Genomic DNA, 21,008 nt, shown 5'->3' on the forward strand with positions numbered 1-21,008 from the left:
GCAGGCGCCCTATTCGTCAGTGTCTGCCTCATTCTGCCTTCCTTCTGCCTACAGATTGGAGGACAGAGGTAGCGAGGGAGGGCTGAGGGAGAGGAGAGTTGCGAGGCAAAACGGCTGGTCACATGAGCAGAGATCTGTTTACAAACCCAAGGCAGAGCAGAGCGAGAGCAAGGGGAGGAAGGGAAAGGCAAACTGCAGGCTCTCTCTGAGCACCATTAAGGACTGAAAGGGGAAGAGGGGAAGCCTGCCATGACAAAGCCAGCTGGAGGTGGGAGAGACTAAATACGACACACGCAGACACACTCCTGCACACACACTGCCTTCGTCTCTGATTTTTTTTTTCTCAATTGAACGAGCAGATGGTTAGAGGGAGAGTAGGATCCCCCCCCACCCCCCTACGCACACACACACATGCACTGACTGACACACAAACACACACTCTCAAGCAAAATACCAAACCCAGCTACAGGACTGTTGTTGCATGGAGCTTCCCTCACTTTGTTTGGGCTTAGAGGGAAGCACATCTTTGTCTTTCCATACTGAGGAGGAATACCCACTGCAGGATCAGAGGACTGGTGGAGGAGACAACAGAGGAGAGGAGAGGAGAGGGGGATAAGACTTGTGAAAATCCTCTGTTAAAAAAGCAGCTTTGGGAGGAAGACAAAGCACAGACTAATGCCAGATAATTACCTTCAGTGGACGAGGACTGTCATTTTGAAGGGTGGCTGTCATTGAATTTGGTGAAGGGACGATACTGCAGATGCAAAGTGGAGTCAAAGAGGCCCTTTTCTGCTGGAAATGTGAGTATTTCTGTCACCAGGCAGCCTGTGTTGTTTATGACATTGTGACTGAGTGAGATTCAGCTTTTCACAATAACAACTCCTGCATAACACATGGTGTGAGGCATGTGAAAAACAATCACTCCTTTACAACAACATTTCTTTGTCTCTGCTTCTCTCTCCTGCGATGACATCATTCTCACTGGGATCTAGGAGCACATGAGGTCTTCGGTCCCGGTCCAAGCCCCAGTCCCAAATCTCCCAATCTTTACACCGAGTGGTTAATCCAGATTTGGGAATGCTGGGCGTTACAGACTGCTGAGCCAACAAAACCGCACCTCCTGAGGATTTGTGGAATCTGAGCAAATCTGAAAATCTTGATGGTTGTTTTTGGAGGAGCGAACACTACCCAGGAAGAGAGCGATTCAGGTCAGAGTGTCTGAATCCAGGCTCCAAACAGATCCAGTGTCCCGAGCTCCGGCCCACGAGTTTGGCTCCTCTCCAGCCTTCTCCTGACAGGGCCTGAATTTACTGCTGCTGAGCTGGGAGTCAAATTTCATGCAACCATTCCAATGGTGTAACGGTAAGTGAGCCGATTTCTCTGCCGTCTGCCAAATACAAGAGGTGGTAGCACGTGTACTTACTTGTAGCTCATAAACTCTTAGATGAAGTCTGCAAGCTTATGGGATCCACATAATGGATGTTCTTGTGAAATGGTAAATAACTGAGAGAGTAGAGGAGTGGAGTTACAATAAGCTGCATTCAAGGTCATGTTTGTTTGACAGCTATGACAACTGAAGCTGAAGATATTTTATCTACTCGTATTCCTCAATCTTGTTCTGTAACTGTTGACTGATTCTGCAGAGCATCAGCGCCTGGTTCATAATTGCAACTCTCATTATGCTACCCTAGGTCTTCCCTACACTAGCACCCCCACCATGGCTTGTAAATCCCCCAACCCCCAGCCATGTTAAATTATCCAACCCGTACCCCCCACAGTGTGCAAGCTGTACCCATTGATTCCCCCTAAAGAGAGACACATGGACATCTAGAGCCTGGCAAGAGCATCCTCGCTGCAAATTAATTGGAACACATGTGGCCTGTGGAAGTGAGGCTTCCTCTGCTATTGTTTTACCAAATGGCCCTTTAGTCCCCAGAGTTCATTCTGTATAATAGACCCCACCCCCTGCCACCTGCAACGCACACACACACACACACACACACACACACACACACATATCTGTCTACCAAGTACATGCAGACAGACCCCACACCCACACCCTTCCATCCCCCAGTGCTGTCACACACACACACTACCAGTCACTTGTCGATGGAGTCTGTGGAACAGATGGTGGTGTGGCGGAAGTGCCGTCTGTCCTCCATGTTTGTCTTGTTCACAGCCAATTAACGAGCGGTCCTATGAGTGTCTCAGTTACCACCACAGTGCCAGTCACAGCTCCCAGGACACACCTGCATCCAAACAAACACCAACTATTACGTCAAACTCCCCAACAAATATATATCTTTTTATATTGTAGATACACTCGCCATATTCTTATTGTCAAACAATATAGTTGAATATTGGATCTGTTGGCAGCCAGAGGCTCAAAGCCCTGTTGCACTTGAAGCCTGAGATTGAACGACATATTCTAGTTAATGATCAACAATCTGTTACTTCTCTTCCAAGAGTCCTCTTCCTCTTCATAGTTTATTTTAAAAACAGTTTTACTGCTCGTAAATGGCTAACTTATTCCTGGACTTAGTAAAATGGTTAACACAGATCTCAAGAGCTTAAATGCTCTCTAACCTCATGGCAGTGCAATTGTCTGTACAAATTGCAGCGACTAAAGTGTATGCAACCATTTAGACTTGCACTGTTGGACTGTTATTGTCAATGCAATGGGAGCACGGGCGATTATAATGGGAAAGTAAACAATGAAGTTGCACAACTGGATATTGTTGTGTCAGTAGATCTGTTTTCAGGAGGAAGATCCTGTTTTAAAAGCATGAGGCTGTAACAAACATGACGCCCCAAAATATAAATAGACAAGTGAGGTTTAACTGTCATGATGCTCCAACAGAATGACAGCTACTCCTCTATATTGAACTATATAAGATATTATAGAGAACACATTGGACTCTTAACCCTACACTGTGACAGTTTAATACATATTCAATCTGTACCTGCAAACTTCCTTACAGGATGCCTGTGTGGTTTGGGTTCTCAGCGCTCTGAACACTACTGCAGCATGACGTCTGACATCTATCACCTCCCGCTCAATGTATATGTCATTGTGCTGGGCATCGGCCTCTTCGTCTTCATGCTCAGCCTCATCTTCTGCTGCTACCTTTTCAGGTGAGTAGAGGAGGTTTGGGAGTAAGAGTGCCTGAGAAAGTGAGAAAAGCTCTTAAGAAATGTGGGAAAGAAACAGCAAGCACAAAAGGAGGTCAATCCAGTTAGGAATGTTTTGGCAGTTTAAACAAGCACAGCAACATAATGTGCCAAATAAAATTACTTCAAAAGTACCTTGGTAAGGAAGATCTAATTATGTGAGGATAGCAGCATGATGCAAATGTGTGTATTGCTTTGCAGAGCTGCCAAGTTGCTATGAAGTGTATAATTGTACTCTACATATAGAAAAAACCCCATCAAGGTATGCTAGTATTATTTATTTTGCAACACACAGCATGTATAGTATATGCTGCAGCACCACACGCAAAGCAACTCAACTTAAACATTACCTTAGATAAAGTGGCCAAGCTGACAAATCAGGTAGTATTAGCATATTAGATATACATCAGTATCTGTGTAGACATTAGCTGAAAAGTCATTCTAATTTTAATGCAAATCTTTTTCAACTATCTTCTGTAAAATGCGTTGCTTCCTGCATGTATCTTTTTTAATACTAAGGCTGGGGTAGGCGACTTGGAGAAACCAGGGAGGCAAAGCAAAGGGAAGAGCACAGCATGTCGCTGTTGTCTCTTACTGTATCCAACGACTCTTCCTTTCTTGTCTATCTAGCTTTAGCTTGTGGAAGACTCTGCTCAAGAGAAATGAGTGCAAGAGTAGAGTGAAAGCACAACACATGGTAGAAAGTAAGACATCGCCAAATACAATGATTGGACCAACTTATTACAGGCAAAGATCTAACCAATATTTGCAATGTTAGAAAGGTTGCCTGTAATGACAAACCCATTATTGCATTATAGCGCCGTTCCGCTTATGTTTATATTTTAGCCTAAATGTTAATATTTTGGGCCCGGCTCTCATCAGCGTCGTATTCACACCCAGCAGACAGCTGTTTTCAGGGAAAGGACCTTAAAGGTCCTCGAGACTATGCCTGGCAGGATGCCATAGGGACTATAACTACCTGACTAGCTAGCTAGACCAAAATAGAGCTATAGCCAGAGTTAATATTGCACCTGCATTCATACATAATACACAGTACAAACACAAGTGAAGTGAATAATAATGTTGCTCTGTTTATGCTGAATGTTTAAATAAGCAACAGTTTGATATTTGATTTGATTTGATCTTTGAAATCCAGCATCAGTTAGGCCAGCAGTTCCCAAACTTTTTATGCAACGCACCCCTTCTAAATCCCAACCGGGTTGATGTACCCCCAACCCTCAACTATTAAAAAAATAAAAACGCAACATAGCCTATTTTTAGGTGCATAAAAGGCTTCAAGTTAAATTCTGCACAAATAATCAAGATATTCAAAATATTAATCAGATCACAACAATGCGCTCTTACATTCGAAACTGAAACTACACTGCAACAAACTTACGCACAAGTCCTCACTGTTAAAGAGCAAAGAAGATGAGTGAGGGCGAGGAGAAATGCACAGGCAGATAGGCGCATCATGAGAGAAGATGGGGAGAAGGCTGCCATATTTTCAGCCGCATTAAAGAAAAATTTAATCAAGTTTAAATGACAATTACCAAACATAACATGGTGGATTATACAGAAATTAGAACATCAGTTGCCCAATTTGAATCAATCTGCAATAAAGTTACACACGATCCACCAAGTGAAGAAAATTTTGATTGCAACATGCATAGGCTCAGAAACACATCACATGGACAAAAAGCAGATCCTTTTGAGGAATGTCCATTAAAAAATACCACTTGGTAAAATAAATACACCATTACACCACCATTACACCACCATTACATTTTTCCTCATGCGCACCCCCTAGAGGTAGCTTGCGCAACCCACTTCCATATGGGAATCCCTGAGGCTTTACATTGATATAAAAACAAATGGCAAACAACATCCTATAAATGCTGGTGCCAATTCACCCACAGTAATTACACTGCAGTGTGCATTGTTGGTTAATATTATAATATTAACAGAAATTTGATGAATATGACATAAGTAAGTGTTTCCCAATAATATTTTGCCTGTGATTCCTAAATATGAAGCCTCTATTGCCTTGTGAGCCCTTGTTGCTGGCTGCATGTCTATAAATTGAGTCCTATAGCAGAACTTAGCTTCCTTACTTTTGCTTTTTTGTACCTGTGTTATCATCTCCCATACCCTTAGATTCATTTCATCCCCCTTATGCCAATGTTTGGAACCACTGCCATAAGTTACAGATGTTACAACAGACAATTCTGCTATACAGATGTTGTTGTCTTTCTCCCTCAGGTTGAAACAACAAGGAACAAGGGAGCAGTTCAGCTACAATGAGGTATGTGTGCTGTATCTGTCACAGTGCGTGAACATGTAACATCAGCTTCTGAGGCAGGTTATAAATACTACTATAGCATTTCACACCGTTATCGTCTGTGAAACCCTAGACCAACCTTTACAGATGACATTGACCCTATACATGTAGCATTACCTACGCCTTGATTCAAAACTGTTAACCCAGCAGGTAGCAGGGTGTGACAATGTGGCGCTGTAGGTCTGTTGACAGTTGCAAACAATGTTTTCAGCTTTGGTGAAGGTTGAAGTCCAGCCGCAGCTGTCTGTTTTGTCTGTAATAATAATGATTTTTTTTATCGAAAAAACAAAAAATGTATACCAATCTTGAAGATATTTTTAAGCCAGTCAAATAAGGACATTCAATCAAAGTCTTATTTTTTTACACTATCGATTTTCTGCCAACACAGTAGTGCTGACACATCATTCACATGACCCATTGCCTTTTTCCCTCTTGTACTTTCTCAACTGTAGGTGGTGCTGAAGGGAGCAAGCAAGAAACTCAGCCTCCTAGGAGTAAGTCTTTCTTTTTTTGCAAAACCCTCACTCAACTTAACATAGGCATTTATGTTAACACCTAGCAGCTGTGCAGATTTTATGTTGCCTGCATTCTGCATTCAGATGACCCATAATAAGCTGGGAGGGTTCGGTTGGTTAACTCAATCAATTTCTCATCTCAGATTTGATTAACTTGCTGCACACAGTCATTCCTCAGAACATCTTGTATCGCAATAGAGCCATTTATAAAAAATGCCTGCTTTGCTCTCTTCCCGTAGCAGAATGTAGGACTCCAGGAATAACTGCACTCATTCAAAATGCATTATAAAAAGGTCTTGTCTGTCTCCTTAAAAGATTGCTTTTTCAAGTTCTTTCTTTTATTTCCAAGGCAACAGTGGTGGTTGGGGTTATTTTGGTTTTCAATTTCTACCTTTGTACAAGGGAGGGATGAAATACTCTTGTTTCTTGTAAACATATTTAAGATTTAAGCAAAATTTCACTTGTGTAACGCTCTAAATCTAGGTCATATGAAATTCATTTACGGCTCAGATTTACAAGTGTTAGTGTTCTTGGCTGTGTGATTGAAGCACATTTTTAAAAAGGGAGGCAACAACAATGGAAAAAAACAAATGAAACACAAAATTCCATTTAAAATACGCTTGCTGTTATTTATGTTCTGAAAAAGGATATCCCACAAAAACTAACCTTGCTGTTATTCCTATTATTGCAGCAAACCTGTGCAGTGTGTCTGGAAGAATTCAGGACCAGAGATGAACTGGGAGTGTGCCCATGCTCACATGCATTTCACAAGAAGTGAGTGCTGCTAACCTAGATACTAAGAAGACATAAAAATAGCTTAATAAGTAAGCAAGTTGAAATGTATTTATTGTCACAGGGGGTGCCAAAATAGACATAAGCCCAAAGTTCCTCACAGGAGCTTAAGAGAAGATACCATCCTCATGTTTGTAAAATACATTTGGAACTAAAACCGGTGAATGGTTATTTTTTTAAGAATGCCTATTAAGAAGCATTAAGAAACAGCTACCATACCTGAGTCTTTGATAGTTGCCTGGCAACGTCAGGTCGATGATACTGCGCTTGATGACATAGTTATAACGCATTTAAAAACCACATTTTGTTCGCTTACAATACAAGATATTGTGAAGACTTAACAAACAAGTTACTGAGTTACTACGGAGGTGCTGGTGTGTGCATTTTCTTACCTTTGTACAGAGACAGGCTGGCTTTTCCCAGCCTGCTAAGCTAACTAGCTCCTGGCAGCTGCTTGTAGTAACGTTACGCACTTTAAACTCGTATCAGTAGTTTCATGTACGTCAAGAGAGCGAATGAGCATAAATGTCTTTTTGTATTTATAGTGAATAAGGCAAAACAGTATTATAATATATTCCTATGGGTGCATAACATAAAAAGTCACCAGGAATAAATTATTATTCCAGTTTGAGTTACTCCTGGTAAACTTCTATCTTTTCTCGTGCGTTCTTGTTTTAAGCAGTTACTGTGTTTATCCTGTCAGGTGCCTGCTTAAGTGGCTGGAGATCCGCAGTGTGTGCCCCATGTGTAACAAGCCCATCCTCCGGCTCCACACAGACGCTACCCAGGGTGCTGAGGGTCCAATGGACCCGGAGGAGGTGTGAAGGAACTGGGAAAGAGGAAACTTCCCCATACAGAAAACACACACATTAAACACACAAGGGATGATGGACAGCGGTCATCTTTAAGACATCTCACAGGAAATGTTGATAATGATCCCAAGTGGCTGCCCTGCTGCTGACCTTTGATCAATATGCCTTGGTGAGAATTGGATATTGACAGCACCAAAATGATTTGGTCAGATCAGTCAGGGAGTGGGTGGATGAATAGGACCTTTTCATAAAAATGCTCCTAGTTCTACTTCCATATTGCACTGTTCACCAACAAACATGACAGGAAAAAGGAGCCACATTAGAGAGCAGGATATCATTGCCACTGTCACTGGACGACTAGTGCAGCACTGCCAGAGACCAACAACACTTCGGGCTTTGAGCAGGACATCAGAGTACAGGATCAGTATGGATACCTCTAATATCTCAGGGGTGTTACCAATACAGCCAGCACAAACCATGTCAGTCACTCTATAACCCTGTGCCACACATGCATCTTCAATACTGCCAATGTAGTCGAAATTCTCCGGCTGTCAGAGGTAGCTATAACCTCCAGCTGAAACAAAGACCAGCGGTACAACAACCATGAGAGTTAAGTAGACAATATTACCGATTGTGTCCCAGGCCCTTCCCTTTTAAAAAGAGACTGATAGAAAACTAGTCTTGCCTGTATGTATTGTATGTAAACATGTCCCTATATATTGTTATTTTGTATTTGTTGCTTTTAAATAAAACGTCACGTAATGTATTGTAATGGTGTTGGATTTATTGCAAGGCTTGCCTAAATGATAGAAATCCTCTCAGAAAAAAGCAGTAAAGTAATATTCATCACATTAATTATTCTGTGCTCACACTTGTTCTCATACAAAATCTGCTAAAATGTAGTTGATGAAATGTTATATACCAGTTTGTTTTTAACATTTCTAGATCATATCATCACACTTTACAAAGGTTTTTTGTTGCATTGAGCTCAGTTCATTCAAAAGTCTCCAGTCCACAACATTAAAAAACGCTACATTACAAGCTAAGAAGTTGATCATTTTGTGGAGGAAACTACATGAGCATCGAGAACCACAAACTGTTCCCCAGAAAGTTGAGGCTCAGATCTAGTGTAGCACACTGCAGTCCACACACATACAAAATGTGTGTATTTGGTCATTAGTTGGCAGCCTCTGTGCCTTTAGCTTCCACAAACTCCATGGCCTTTTCTTTGACTGCCTGGATGCTCTGTGGGGTGCCGTGCTTCTTTTCATACTCCAGGTAACGCTTGAAGAAGAACTTGATCTTTTTCACTGCAACACTCAGGTGGATCACACGATCAAAGAGCGCCCTAAAGGAGACAGGAAGTTAGAAAACTCCATGAAGAACTCTTTATGTTTGATCATAATACTGCTCTTTATACCCTTTACTAGTTCACTTAAACAGCTTAGGCTGATAAGTTTATACGGGATTGCTCACCCATTAATGAAAAGAGAAGCTACAAGGAAAAAAACTAAAAATGTGTTAAAAGTGACAATCAGGAATCAGAAAACAAAGGAAAGGGCTTCTGCTCACCTGACATCCTTCTGTGATCCATGTTTGACCATGAGGTCGATGAAGACGGACCAGAGGTCTGTACGTTTGGGGTAGCTTGTCAGGACTTTGTCAAACATTGTGCGACCTTTCTCTGCATCACCATAGCGGAACTCCAGCTGAGCAAACTTTCCGATCACGTCCACACCTGAAAAGAAATATGAAAATATGTAAAGGTTAAAACCTGTGGAGATACACAGCCGGGACAATGACTCAAGATCTGCACTCAGACACTGACTGGATGAGAACTGGCTGGTTTCAGTCAATAGTGGATGTGCAGACCAAAAATACAACAACACATCAAACTGTGTAGTGACATTAAGTCTTGAGTTTGGACAGGTCGTCTTACTTTCTTTGGAGGGCAGACTCTTCAGCGCCCTCTGCAGGAGAGCACTGGCAGCATCACTCTGACCCTGCTGGAGCAGGAAGGTCCCGTAGCTCAGCCACACCACCTTATTCTGACAGAAACGCTTCACCATCGTCTTGTACAGGCCTTCAGCCTCCTGGATACAAACATGACAGAGTTGATAACACACACACACACAAAAAAGAGACGTGTGGATATTAGTGGCTAATGAAGACAGGATTTTATCTCAACAAATCTCCCTGTCTCAACAAAAAGACAGGGAGTCTAAACTAAGGAAAAGCCCAGGAGAGTATGGTATTAAAACACCTAATATATTTTACCTTGATCTTGTCTGACTTTGCGTAGATGTCGGCCAGCTGCTGGTAAACAGGCATGGGCTCACAGAACTGCAGCGCCCGCTCAAACACTTTCTTCAGGCTCTCCTCAGTGCCGTACATGTTCTCCAGGTTCAGCAGAGCCACCCACACATTCAGCTTCTCCTGCTCCTCCCTGTAAACAACAAAGGACAAGTCTTACAAAAAAATACATCCATCTGTTTTTAAAATGCATCCCACATATAATCAACAGAGTCAGATACTATTAGGGTTATTATCTATTAGGGATGATATAGGCAAGAATTAAAATAGAATTAGAAGAAGTTTTTAGTTTAGCTTCCTGCTGCTCTTTGATAGATTTGTCGTTATATATTTAAGTGTAATTTATAGAGAGAAACCAACAATCACCTGAAGGAGATCGTTTTGAGGGCCCTCTCAGCCACTGCTCGGGCCTGCTCGATCTGAGTGGCCTGTAGATGGTGAGCCATGTACTGGAGCCAAAGCAGGGAGCTGTTGGGTGAAGCTAGGAGCAGGCGCTCAAAGGCAGCTGCATCCTCGGGCCGCAGGCTGGGATCCATCAGCTCCACTTCCCGCTGCACCAGGGCCTTCTCTGCTGCCTTTTTCTCCTGCTCCACCTCATGCCGAGACTTCTTCTGTGGCTTGAAAAGGAAAGTAGTGGATCAGATAAGTGGTGAGTTTGATGATAGAAAATGTTTACATCCGGAGTAAGACTCAAGAAGAAGTCAGCTCACCTTGCTGCTTCCGTCTTGGTCCTCTCCGTCACTGGAGTCTCCCTCCTGTGCTGCAGAAGCAGGCTTCAGGGAGCTCAGTCCCACGTCCCAGGAGAAACCAGCTGCCACCTGCAGTCTGGATGGACCCGCTGAGCTCTGCGTCACCTGCTGAGAGAGGGGAGGGGAATGGTATATTTTAGGATTCTGTATGATGTTATTACTGTACCAAATCTTTGGAAGCTTTGATGAATTTAAAAATACTCAGCAGCAGTGTATCCACATACTTTTACAGAGTCAGATTTGGGATCCTCTTCATCTTCCTTATCCTCCTCTTCTCTGAAGTACACCTCCACTCCGCTGTCGCTGTCATCAGTCTTAGCTTTCTTTGTTTTCTTCTTCTTCTTCGGGATCTGGGCCTCTTCTTGTTTCTGGTGAAGAAAAAAAAAACAGTTCAGACTAACATTAAGGATTAAATAAACCAAGACAGATAAAAGCAAGTGTTGCAGCAAGAATCTGGCTTAAATGTATCCTTCAGAGTACGCAGACAGTTTTTATACTGAGGCTACGATCAATGCAGCATTCATTACTCTGACTAAAGGATAATGAATGAATGATAACTGCAAATGTTATTGATCGATGTGAGGGTGGATTTTCTATGGTAAGTACTGTTCACCTCTAGGAAGGCTAGCAAGCTAAAGGCTTATTAGTAGGTCATCTACAGTGTGTTTAATCTAAGGCAGGAAGGAAGGAAAGAGGGAAGAAAAGGACACTGGCACTCTTTGTTACCTGTTCGCTCTCAGACAGTTTACGTTTATTCTTCTTCTTCTTCAGAAGATCGTGTTTCTTCTTCTCCTCTCCGATCAGACGCAGCGGCAGACCCAGAGACTCTGGGAGGATGTCTGACTTCCCAGTGTCCACTGGGAGCAGAGACAGGTTGACCAACTCCTCCTCTTTGTCAATACTGAGGACGAGAATAAAAATAGCTGCAGGCTAAAAAATGACATGACAGTATTGCACTGCACTAGATCTTCTGCAAAGAACGCCATCAGCATTACAATGTTAGATTCTTCCCGTTTGTCCATATGCAATTCTTGTGTATGGTTTGATAAGTACTTTAATTTTCAAACAAAACTATAAATCAGTCCCTTTTTACCTGAGGATCTTGGTGGTGAGCAGGGTGTTTGGAGGAACATGGTCAGACAGGACCTTGTGGTTGTTGACAAAGTATTTGGTGGACTGCTGAAGTTGGGCTCTTCCTGTGATGCTCCTCGACAACCTAGAAAACATTTCACAAATGCATTTCTTCATGAACAGGAGTGAGGTCACAGGCCATGATTGCCTTTTATAAGCTTTCTATGGATTGAAATATGAATGTATTATCAGTCCAGTCTGACGACAAACAGTGTTAGAGGTCAATATCAGTGGTACCTGATGAAGACCCCCTGCTCTCCCACAGACTTGATGTAGCCTCTGATGGTCTGGCCTGCTGTCAGGTTGTCTACAGACAGAACCTCTATGTCCTTCACTGGCTTGGCCTCCTGGGGGTTCAGCCTGAAAGAGTTCAAACAAACATTGTAGTAAGATACATGTCCTATAAATCTCTGAATATGTTCAGAAACTCAAATACAGTGAAACTTTCTCATACCTTGACTGACGTAGAGACAACTGCCACTTGCCATTTTCATTTGCAAGAAGGAAACACCTGAGTGAAACAAAAAAAAAAAACACCTTTTAATCAACATTTGAAGATAATCAACACTGATTTTGAAGCCTGATAGTGGTCCCAATTTTGTTTTACTTCTAGCTGCTGATACCTGATATTGGAATAAACATTTACAGCCAAGACAATGAGGCTCTGATGATTCAAACAGGTAATTTTGTTTGACCACAAAATTAAAAAAAGATTACTTTTGTTTCATTGAGAAAAAAAAAGAAGATTACCACATTTTGTCATTGAACTAAAACATCACATCACATACTGACCTGAGCAGCTGATCCTTCTTGTACCCGTCGAGCGGTTTGGGCTTGTAGGCATCAGCTAGGTCTGTGACAGCGACGGTGCCCATGCCGCCAAACGGAAGTTTGACATGGAGGCCGACATGTGGCTGAATATTTGTCACCATCCCCAAAGTAACACTGCCTTTCTCCAGGTTATGGACTCCTGTATAACAAAGGGGACACAGAAATCAATAAATAAAACTAGATAAACTATCTAAAGCAAGAGATACAGATGACAAACACAGCTGAAAAAAGAGCCTGGAAATGTAAAGACGACACGAGTAAACAACAAAGAGCTTTTGTTACCTGTGAGTGACAGCACCAAGCGCTGAGGTTTGTCGGTCACTTCCACCACTTTGGCGTAGACTGCACTGCCCAGCTTGTAGAGTTTCTCTGGGTGGCCAGCGTCCTGAAAACAAGCAGAATTTAAACAATGTAACCCACCATAATATATAAAAATGCTCCTGTTGTTATGTGGCTACAATTTTTAACTTACCTTTGGATCAGTGATCATGGCCATCAGTTCAACTGTCCCAGTGACACAAGGATCTGTGGTCACCTCCAAAGACTTCCTCTCTGGATTAAACTGGAGGCAGAAGCAGAAACACACTAAATGACTCTGAACAACCAGTTCGCTCCTCTAACGCTGGTTTTAATTTGTCAAATTTAGCTGAATTATTCTCTTAGGGTTAAATTAACTTACCTTTGATACAAAGCAAGCAATTTCATCCCCCACCTTATAGCTTTTTAGTTTTTCTTTTCCTGTTACTGGTTTAAAATCTTTACTTTTATCCAGTTTGCTGCAGACAGGGAAAAAAACAAACTGTATCGATAAAATGTAATATTCATGTTTATAATGTAATCATGAAAGTGTTGGCCATGATAATTACAAAGCACATTGAACTTTACTATATTATTACCTTGGTATGAGTGTGAGCTCAGGAATGCTGTACGCATATTTGGGATGAGAGAAGGGCAAGAATCTGAAATAAGACAGTTGAGATTAATTCTGAGTTCAATACAAAACATCATTACATTTTGTTTTTGGTGGTTTTATGATAAAAAAATGTAGTTTAAATATAACTAAAGTAAGAACTTGCAGCATGTACAGTGATACTGGCAGTGTGCACCTGTGACTGGAGGCCTCGCGTCCTCCGATGACCCTGGCTGTGACCATGCTGCCCACTTTGACCGAGGACGTGGGGAAGGATCCCTGACACACTTCTGAAACTTCCACCACCTCGGACACGTGCACGCTTCCTGTGGTTCCATCGTCGAGTACTACCTGAATCGAGGTAGGCTTCACTGTCCGCACTTTCCCTTGCACAATTTCACCAAATCTGTGACCCTTAGAGCCCGTCTGGTTCTCTGAGGTGGTGCGCTGTCGATTTGGGCCACCGCGCTCCCACGCCACTAGAGGGAGCCCCTGCAGTTCCAGAGAGCTGGGTTCTATAACCTCAACGGCCAAACTCATCCCCCCCTTCAACCTCTCCGTCTCAGACCGAAATATCTCGTTCAGGTGGTTGCTGGTTTGGATCAGCGTCAGCTGTGCCGTATCAGCCAGTGAGATGACGGCAAAGTCTTTGTCGACGTGCTGCAACATCGCTGTGTACTTTGATCCTTCAGTTAACTGAAAACACAGACGACAAAGGTTAATAACTACATGAAAGTATGATAATCAAACTCTATCCGAGTGCCCTGACAACTAATATATGCAGTCATTTGTGTGTAAATGAGTCATATCAGGCTTCCCAAGGAAAAGTCTGCAATGTAGAACGCATTTCAGCCCAACTTTCAACAGTCACACATAATGAGCCAAACAACTTCATTGTTTTAAAACTGCAGTATGGCAACAATACAGTCATACTCACAGATTTCTTCTTCCCCACCAGCTTGGAAAGGATGGACACATGGATACATGTGGACAGGATGTCAACATGGAGGATGACCGCAGTAACTTTCTGCCCTGGGGTCAGGGTAACACCTGGAAACATTGATTCAAAACAGTTGTATGATGTCTTTTGTGGCTCTGGAGGGAGCTCTCTAAAGTCCGGTAACATGACTCAAGTAAAGTAAAGATATTAAAAGAAATCTATGTGATGGCAAATGTTAGAGTTTTTGTCAGAGAGGAGTGGGATGTTAAAAAAGGTTTGTACAAAATCTCTGGTGCGTCTGGTTAAGTACGTACCCATGACATGGTGCTTTGTGGCCGTTATGGTCGCACCAACCAAATCACCCGACTTAAAGGTGGCATCAGTGTCCTTCACATTATCTACAGTCAGCTTCAGCTTCTCACCAACAGACAGAGCAGCCAGCTGCTGGCGGAGATCACTGTTATCTGAGAGTTAAGACACGATGAGACAATTACACACTGGAAACAATTTCAAACGAAAAATCAAACAATCTAAAAAATGTGTTTTAAACTACAAGATGCAACCTTTTATCTATCTGGGCATTCATTACAAGATACACTTAGAAAAGCTGCTTCAATCATACCTCTCACAGCTAACATTTCCGTCACAGCTTTTCTCTCCTGCAGACCATTAATGAGTCTCGTCTGTGCATCTCCCTCTGGAGACAAGACCTCTGAAATCTTCAGTGTGACCAGGAAACGCCGCTTTTCCTCATCCAGGTTGGTGACTTTAGCCATGACTGTCTGGCCCATCTGAAAGGCAGCTGTCGCATCACTGATGAACTTGTCTGACATGGCCTGAAGAAAACAGAGCACAGTAAGAATTTAAGAAGGAAAATACAACTTAGTGGTCGAGGATTTCAGATGAGAATATTTAGAACAAAGTATTTTACTCACCGACTTGGGTGCAAGACCAACAAGGCCGTATGGGAACTCTACAAAGACGCCGTAAGACATGATGTTTTTGATCCAGCCAATCAGCTGCATTCCTACTGTGATTTCAGAGAAATCCTTGGCCACCACTCCCTCCTCCAGTGACCACCTCACGGTCGGTTTCTTGGTGAGGGACTTTAAGAGAGGAGCAGCTAAGGAAAACAGAAGCAACTTTCCAGCTGTTTATAATTAGGAAATGCATAATTTAATTCCAGATAAACGTCAAAATTCTGTAAAATATTTCACACTGTGCAGAATCATTTATAAAGTATGCTTCATTGATGAAATTCAAAGACTTGTAAAAACAGGATACAATATTGTTTTTGTTCTTGTTGAAGCAGACGATGTTTGAGATGTTGTCTCCCTCCTTCAGGCTCTCCCACAACAGCAGGCAGTTGGAGATGTGATCAGAAAGGTGCATTGTAGGTAGTAAGGCACGGTACTCATCAGGGAGGATGGCCACCTCCAGACCGTTAAGTACTTTTTTCAGAACCTTTGCCTCCAGCCTCTACATCACACAAAATCCACATGTTGAGATCAATATGTGAAACATTCGGATATAAGAAAACAAAATAAGATGTATGAGGGTCTTTAACTTACCTTTCCCACCTCACAGTCAAACTGGGGCTTGGCAGCTTTCTCTGGGTCTCCCTCCACTGCAGCCTTGAATGACAGCACCATCTTTGCCTTCTCAGGATCACACTGAATAACTTTTGCCTTTAACACCTGAAACATAGGCAAAAACAAACAACTTATCAGATACAATATTTTTCATAGTTCTTACTTTTCCCAAAACACGAAAAAATTGAAGCAAATCGTTAAAACCAGACATGATGCTCTGAGCCCGCGATGCCTCACCTGGCCCACATAGAAGACCTCCTCAGGACTGATGATGAGCTCAGAGCTGAGCTCCCTGAGCGGCACCAGACCCTTCACGTTGTTGTAAAAACGAAAGATGCAGCCAAAGTCTTTGATGCAAACGATGTAGCCGTGAGAAACGCAGCCGGGACGTGCATCAGAGTAGCTGAGGAACAACGGCAGGGAGCTTTCAACCAGGGCCTTCTTTCTGGTCAGGTACAGCTTCTTGGACTCTGCATCCACTGACAGCACCTGAAACATATTCACACATAAATACAGAGGGATAAAACACAAAGGAAAGTGGATTTAACAGTTTTAACTGCAGATTATTGCTTGTATTCTTGTGGTCTTTTAAGAGGCTATAAAACAAAGTAAAGAACTGGACTTACCCGACATTTGACCTTCATGCCCTCCGTGTACTTCTTCTCTGGGTTCTTGAGGATGATGTCAGACAGGTGAGTCCGGGGCACCAGGCCCTTAATGTGGTCAGACAGATGCACCACCATGCCGTGATTCAGCAGGACTGACACTGTCCCCTGAGAGGGAGAGATAGATGAAGGATAGACAATGTGAGACAAACAACAGGAAGAGAGCTGAATGAGACAGAAACACTACACAGAGAGGACAGTTACTCTATCCAGCTTTAACCTTTTGTTTTGTTCAGGGTAATTCGCAGCAGTTTACACTGATGTTAGCCGAACTGCCTGTAGGCATTTAACATCTCATTTTAAAGTGATCACATGGCCGTTGCAAGTCAAAGAAATGTATGTAATTCTTTTGTTTATCAGTAGATACACCATATCTCTTACTTTACCATATAGATTTTGAATCTGGCAGAAAAGAACCCAAAGGATGAAAACTGAAGTGCCTTTACAAATTGAACAAACGGGATATTAATGTGTTTGTTACTGAGCTTCAGAGCTGCCTGTACACAGATTTTGTTTAGCTAGGTTAGCTGTTTAGCCCTGCTTTCAGTCTGTATGCTAAGCTGAGTTAACCGACTGTTGCCTGTAGCTTCATATTTAACAGACAGAAAAAAAAAATGTAATCAAGCTTCTCATCTTATTTTTCTGCAAAAAACACGTATAAGTGTGTGTCTCAAAATGTCGATCAATTCCTTTAAAAGGTATTTTTCCACTTTGAAAGAACAAATAAAGAAAGCACTCTTGTTGCTCTTTTCTTACCTCCACAACCTGACCGGCCTGAAGATCGTGGTATCTATAAAAACGCCTCTCGATCACACTCCTGAAATCAAGACAAGACAAATTGACAGGTAAATAAATTAGAATAATGAGGTCCTTGATAACTTTGGAATAAGAAACATAAAGGAGGTGTCACATACTTTCGCAGACTAGCAAAATGAATTTGGTCCATGGCGCTGAAGTCTAGGATCCTGCAGGTGTGCTCAGACATGGCCATCAATCTGTTCTCATTAACTGGCACATTAGGCTCCTTCAGGTGGTTCCTCTGTCAAGAAAGACACACACAGCAATTACCAAAATATTTAGTCAGCAAAATATTAAAAAAACCCATTTAATATGTATATTGTATCAAAACAAGGTAGGTGTCAATATCTAAAGCATGACCCCGACTCACATGTACAAAGGCCAACGTTTTGTCGGGCAGTTCCAACACAGCTCCAGACATGTGATGCATCCTGGTCATCTTGCATTCCTTCACCACCTCACCAATGCGGTCTCCTCCTGCAGGAGTCGTTTCAACTCTAATCCCGGGTTGAACGAGGTAGCTGCGCAGGCTCAGGGCCACCAGACGGGTAGACGGCTCCACATACAGCACGCAGGCTTGCACCTGGGTGGATGGATGCAAAACAGGTTACTGACCAGAGGGGAAAGAGACTGATGACTGACACAAAGTGATGAACTGTCTTGTTTGACCCAAGAGGGTACCATGTGTGCCAGGCCTGTCCTACCTCGGTTCCCACAGTGTAGCTGGATGCCTGGTCTGGCTCCATGTGGAGGAAGTCCACATGGCCACTGAAGGAGGACAGGAAGTCCAGCAGCAGACCATGTTTGGTCACCTGTAATACCAACATGAAGACTTTATTAAAAGCAAACGTAACTTCTACAGAGTTTGTGATAGCGACTATAATGAGGGGTATAATAGATCGTATTTATTAATACGGTGTAAGATTGCGGCAGAGTTTTATAATATGTTTGGACAGGAAATACACTCAAGGTATTTTACCAAACAGCATAGCAAAAATAAAAGTTGTGTCTACCTTTTTTATTGTAGCTTTGACCAGAAGACCAGGCAGAAGGTTGGCGAGGTTCCAGCCCTGCGTGGATTCAGCACTGGCCTGGGCGATGGTCGGGGGGCTGACAGAAAGGCGGACCACACGGCCGTCGTTCTTTACTTCTTCCACTTGACAAGTCAGATACTGACCCACTTTCAGCTCTGAACACAAGAACACACACATGCTTAAAAGAAGTCTCAACAATTCTTTGCAATTCTTTAATTTCTTAATGTGTTTAATAAAAACGAGACTGAGTTTATTCTTTAAGTAAATGAAGGAAAGACAAAATGCTTTTTCATACCATCTGAATTGTTCTGTGAATCTTCTACTGCTTTCTTGGGGAGGAATGCTTTGGTTCCACTGATGCCAATGTCAATGATGTAGCCGTGATCCTCCACACTGTCCACACATCCACTCAAGACCTGAGCCATCACAAAATAACATTACAATCAGTTGGATCAAAAAAGGAGAGCTGGATGTTTAAAATTTTAAACTAAATATTGAACTGAGGATTATAATTATTGACTCACCATGCCAGCTTTCAGGGAGCTTGAAGTGAGAGCCTTGTTCAGCAGCTTTGGGTTGATTGACAGCTGGATGCTGAGAGAGCCTCCTTTGGCTACATCCAACTTGGCAACCACACACCTGACCACCATGCCAGTGTGGAAGAGGTGAGGCAGAGAGCAGATCTCCTGTCGAGTTAGAGAACAAGATCCATCTCTTAGATGTCACATAATATTCTAAGACACATGTAAACTCTCAACATAGAAAAGCCTAATAAATAAAACGTTGTCTAATGTAGGTTAATATCTGATTCTAGGCTCCATTGATTTATACAAAGAAAATGACCTCAATCTCACTTTTCAGATAATCTTAAAAATGTGTGGAATCTCTGAGGATATGGCCCAGTATGAAGTCTCAAGCACCCTCAGCATGTACAGTATATTCAAGCCATCACTCCGCAGGCCTACCTCTGTGTCAGCTGAATCCAGTTGCTCACTGAGCAGCTTGGCATACGAGTCACAGATGTTCTTGATGCTGAGGAAGCCTTGCATGCCACAAGGCAGGCTGACCGTCACCTCAAAGTCTGCTACCTCCTTCACACAGCCGAGCATCAGCATACCCTCTTTCACATTCTGGAGAAATGCAAAAACATACAATAGTGGATTCTGTGCTGAATACAATAGATTTAGAAAAAAAGGGATTTACTTAATACATTAAATTAATTATAGACATATAATGGTCCTTGACAAATGTATTACCTTGATATGTAGAATTTCCACACACTTGGCTGCTGCATTCAGTGTCAAAACATCTTCTTTTCCTTTGTCTGTCTTTTGCTTCTTAAACTTCTTGCCATCATCTTTGACTGCCCCCTTTCTTTTCTTGGTTTCTACTTGTTCGTTTGACTGCAGGAGAAAAGCAATAAATTGTTAACTACAGGGGACATTTTACCAGTGACTTTTTAAGTGAGACCAAGTATGCAAAATAGAAGCCAAACTAGTACTGTGTGAGTGGAAAGGAAAGATGAAGAACAGCTGATGCTAAGTTCCACTTCAGGAATGTACTGATGTGACTTAAACCAATATGTTGCCTGATACTTTGAGATGTTAATATACGTTTTCCAAAGTAGTATAGATGCAATAGATAGAAAAGAGAAGAATAGTACCTGGAACAAGTTGTCCACCTCTGTCCGCTGCACTACTATTTTACTCTCAGTGGGCTTCTTTGCCATACCACCTCGAGGGAAGTCCTCCTCCACAGATGCCATGTTTGATATTGTTTCAGACCTCTAAGACACATCAATAAACAGATGATTAAAAAAACAAACTCAGATCCTGGCCATGACACAACAAGTTAGGTTATGCTTGTGATAAATGGATGTAGCCAGACGTAAGGCCCAGTTTGATAGCTGTACATTAGAGGGGTGAGTTCGTTGTTATTACATTCTAGTGTTACAGATGTAGTCTCAAACGTGTGAACAGTGAGCACGAGACCCACAAACAGCAGCTTGAATTTATAATCGGATATTTTCTGTTTCATCATATGTACATCTATCTTGTTTATCCTTTTGGATAAATATAATGTTTTATGTCCATCTGGATCACTTACTGCAATACTGCTGCAAATAAAGTTAACGTTACCACTGAAAATATAAGAGATAAAACCAGCGACCAGTAACATATTTTAACACTAAGGCTTTACACAAATCGAGTTTACCAGCAGATAAAAAAAATCATTTTGCGGTAGAGAAAAACTCGGCTATAACTCAAACATACTTTTAATTGTTCTTTCAGTATTTGAAATAAAATGTTTCCTTACATTAAATCTCCGTCTTGTAGGTACCACAACTCACATGTTGTTCAGCAACACGCCACGATCTCAACCCGGAAGCAAAACTCATATGGGCGTTTCAATCT

At 42.2% G+C, this 21,008-nt stretch overlaps 2 protein-coding genes across 2 annotated transcripts; one reads left to right on the forward strand and one right to left on the reverse strand.

The window, feature by feature from the left end:
* Nucleotides 1-135: 135 nt before the first annotated feature.
* LOC138594462 (RING finger protein 122) lies at nt 136-8,397 on the forward strand. Its single transcript, XM_069665556.1, has 7 exons — nt 136-800; nt 993-1,362; nt 2,982-3,135; nt 5,434-5,476; nt 5,965-6,006; nt 6,719-6,801; nt 7,523-8,397. The coding sequence occupies exons 2-7, from the start codon at nt 1,338-1,340 to the stop codon at nt 7,641-7,643; spliced, it is 468 nt and encodes a 155-aa protein (XP_069521657.1). The 5' UTR covers nt 136-800; nt 993-1,337; the 3' UTR covers nt 7,644-8,397.
* Nucleotides 8,350-20,970, reverse strand: pdcd11 (programmed cell death 11). The gene is made up of 36 exons (XM_069665555.1): nt 20,911-20,970; nt 20,258-20,380; nt 19,851-19,997; nt 19,560-19,724; nt 19,119-19,280; nt 18,890-19,010; nt 18,574-18,749; nt 18,265-18,372; nt 17,931-18,143; nt 17,677-17,801; nt 17,519-17,579; nt 16,724-16,870; nt 16,335-16,586; nt 16,077-16,202; nt 15,790-15,984; nt 15,441-15,611; nt 15,128-15,341; nt 14,820-14,969; nt 14,503-14,615; nt 13,762-14,261; nt 13,552-13,614; nt 13,335-13,431; nt 13,128-13,217; nt 12,938-13,040; nt 12,617-12,794; nt 12,279-12,335; nt 12,062-12,184; nt 11,787-11,909; nt 11,420-11,594; nt 10,918-11,061; nt 10,655-10,801; nt 10,311-10,561; nt 9,909-10,077; nt 9,571-9,724; nt 9,204-9,369; nt 8,350-8,979 (listed from the first exon to the last, which is right to left on the reverse strand). The coding sequence occupies exons 2-36, from the start codon at nt 20,357-20,359 to the stop codon at nt 8,808-8,810; spliced, it is 5,460 nt and encodes a 1,819-aa protein (XP_069521656.1). The 5' UTR covers nt 20,360-20,380; nt 20,911-20,970; the 3' UTR covers nt 8,350-8,807.
* Between the last annotated feature and the right edge of the window lie 38 nt (nt 20,971-21,008).

This window comes from Semicossyphus pulcher, unplaced genomic scaffold, assembly GCF_022749685.1.
Source record: "Semicossyphus pulcher isolate SPU_LCO1_2020_fin unplaced genomic scaffold, fSemPul1.0.p SCAF_17, whole genome shotgun sequence".
NCBI lineage: Eukaryota > Metazoa > Chordata > Actinopteri > Labriformes > Labridae > Semicossyphus > Semicossyphus pulcher.

Bases quoted from the DNA above. Each gene is read 5' to 3' on its own strand.
- LOC138594462 (XM_069665556.1), top strand. From the start codon at position 1,338: ATGCAACCATTCCAATGGTGTAACG. The intron at 1,363-2,981 runs GTAAGTGAGCCG...ACTTCCTTACAG, and splicing joins ACCATTCCAATGGTGTAACG to GATGCCTGTGTGGTTTGGGT. The intron at 6,007-6,718 runs GTAAGTCTTTCT...CTATTATTGCAG, and splicing joins AGAAACTCAGCCTCCTAGGA to CAAACCTGTGCAGTGTGTCT.
- pdcd11 (XM_069665555.1), bottom strand. From the start codon at position 20,359: ATGGCATCTGTGGAGGAGGACTTCCCTCGAGGTGGTATGGCAAAGAAG. The intron at 16,871-17,518 runs GTAAGAAAAGAG...TCTCCCTCTCAG, and splicing joins AGGCCGGTCAGGTTGTGGAG to GGGACAGTGTCAGTCCTGCT. The intron at 13,432-13,551 runs GTAATAATATAG...CCCTGTCTGCAG, and splicing joins GAGCTCACACTCATACCAAG to CAAACTGGATAAAAGTAAAG.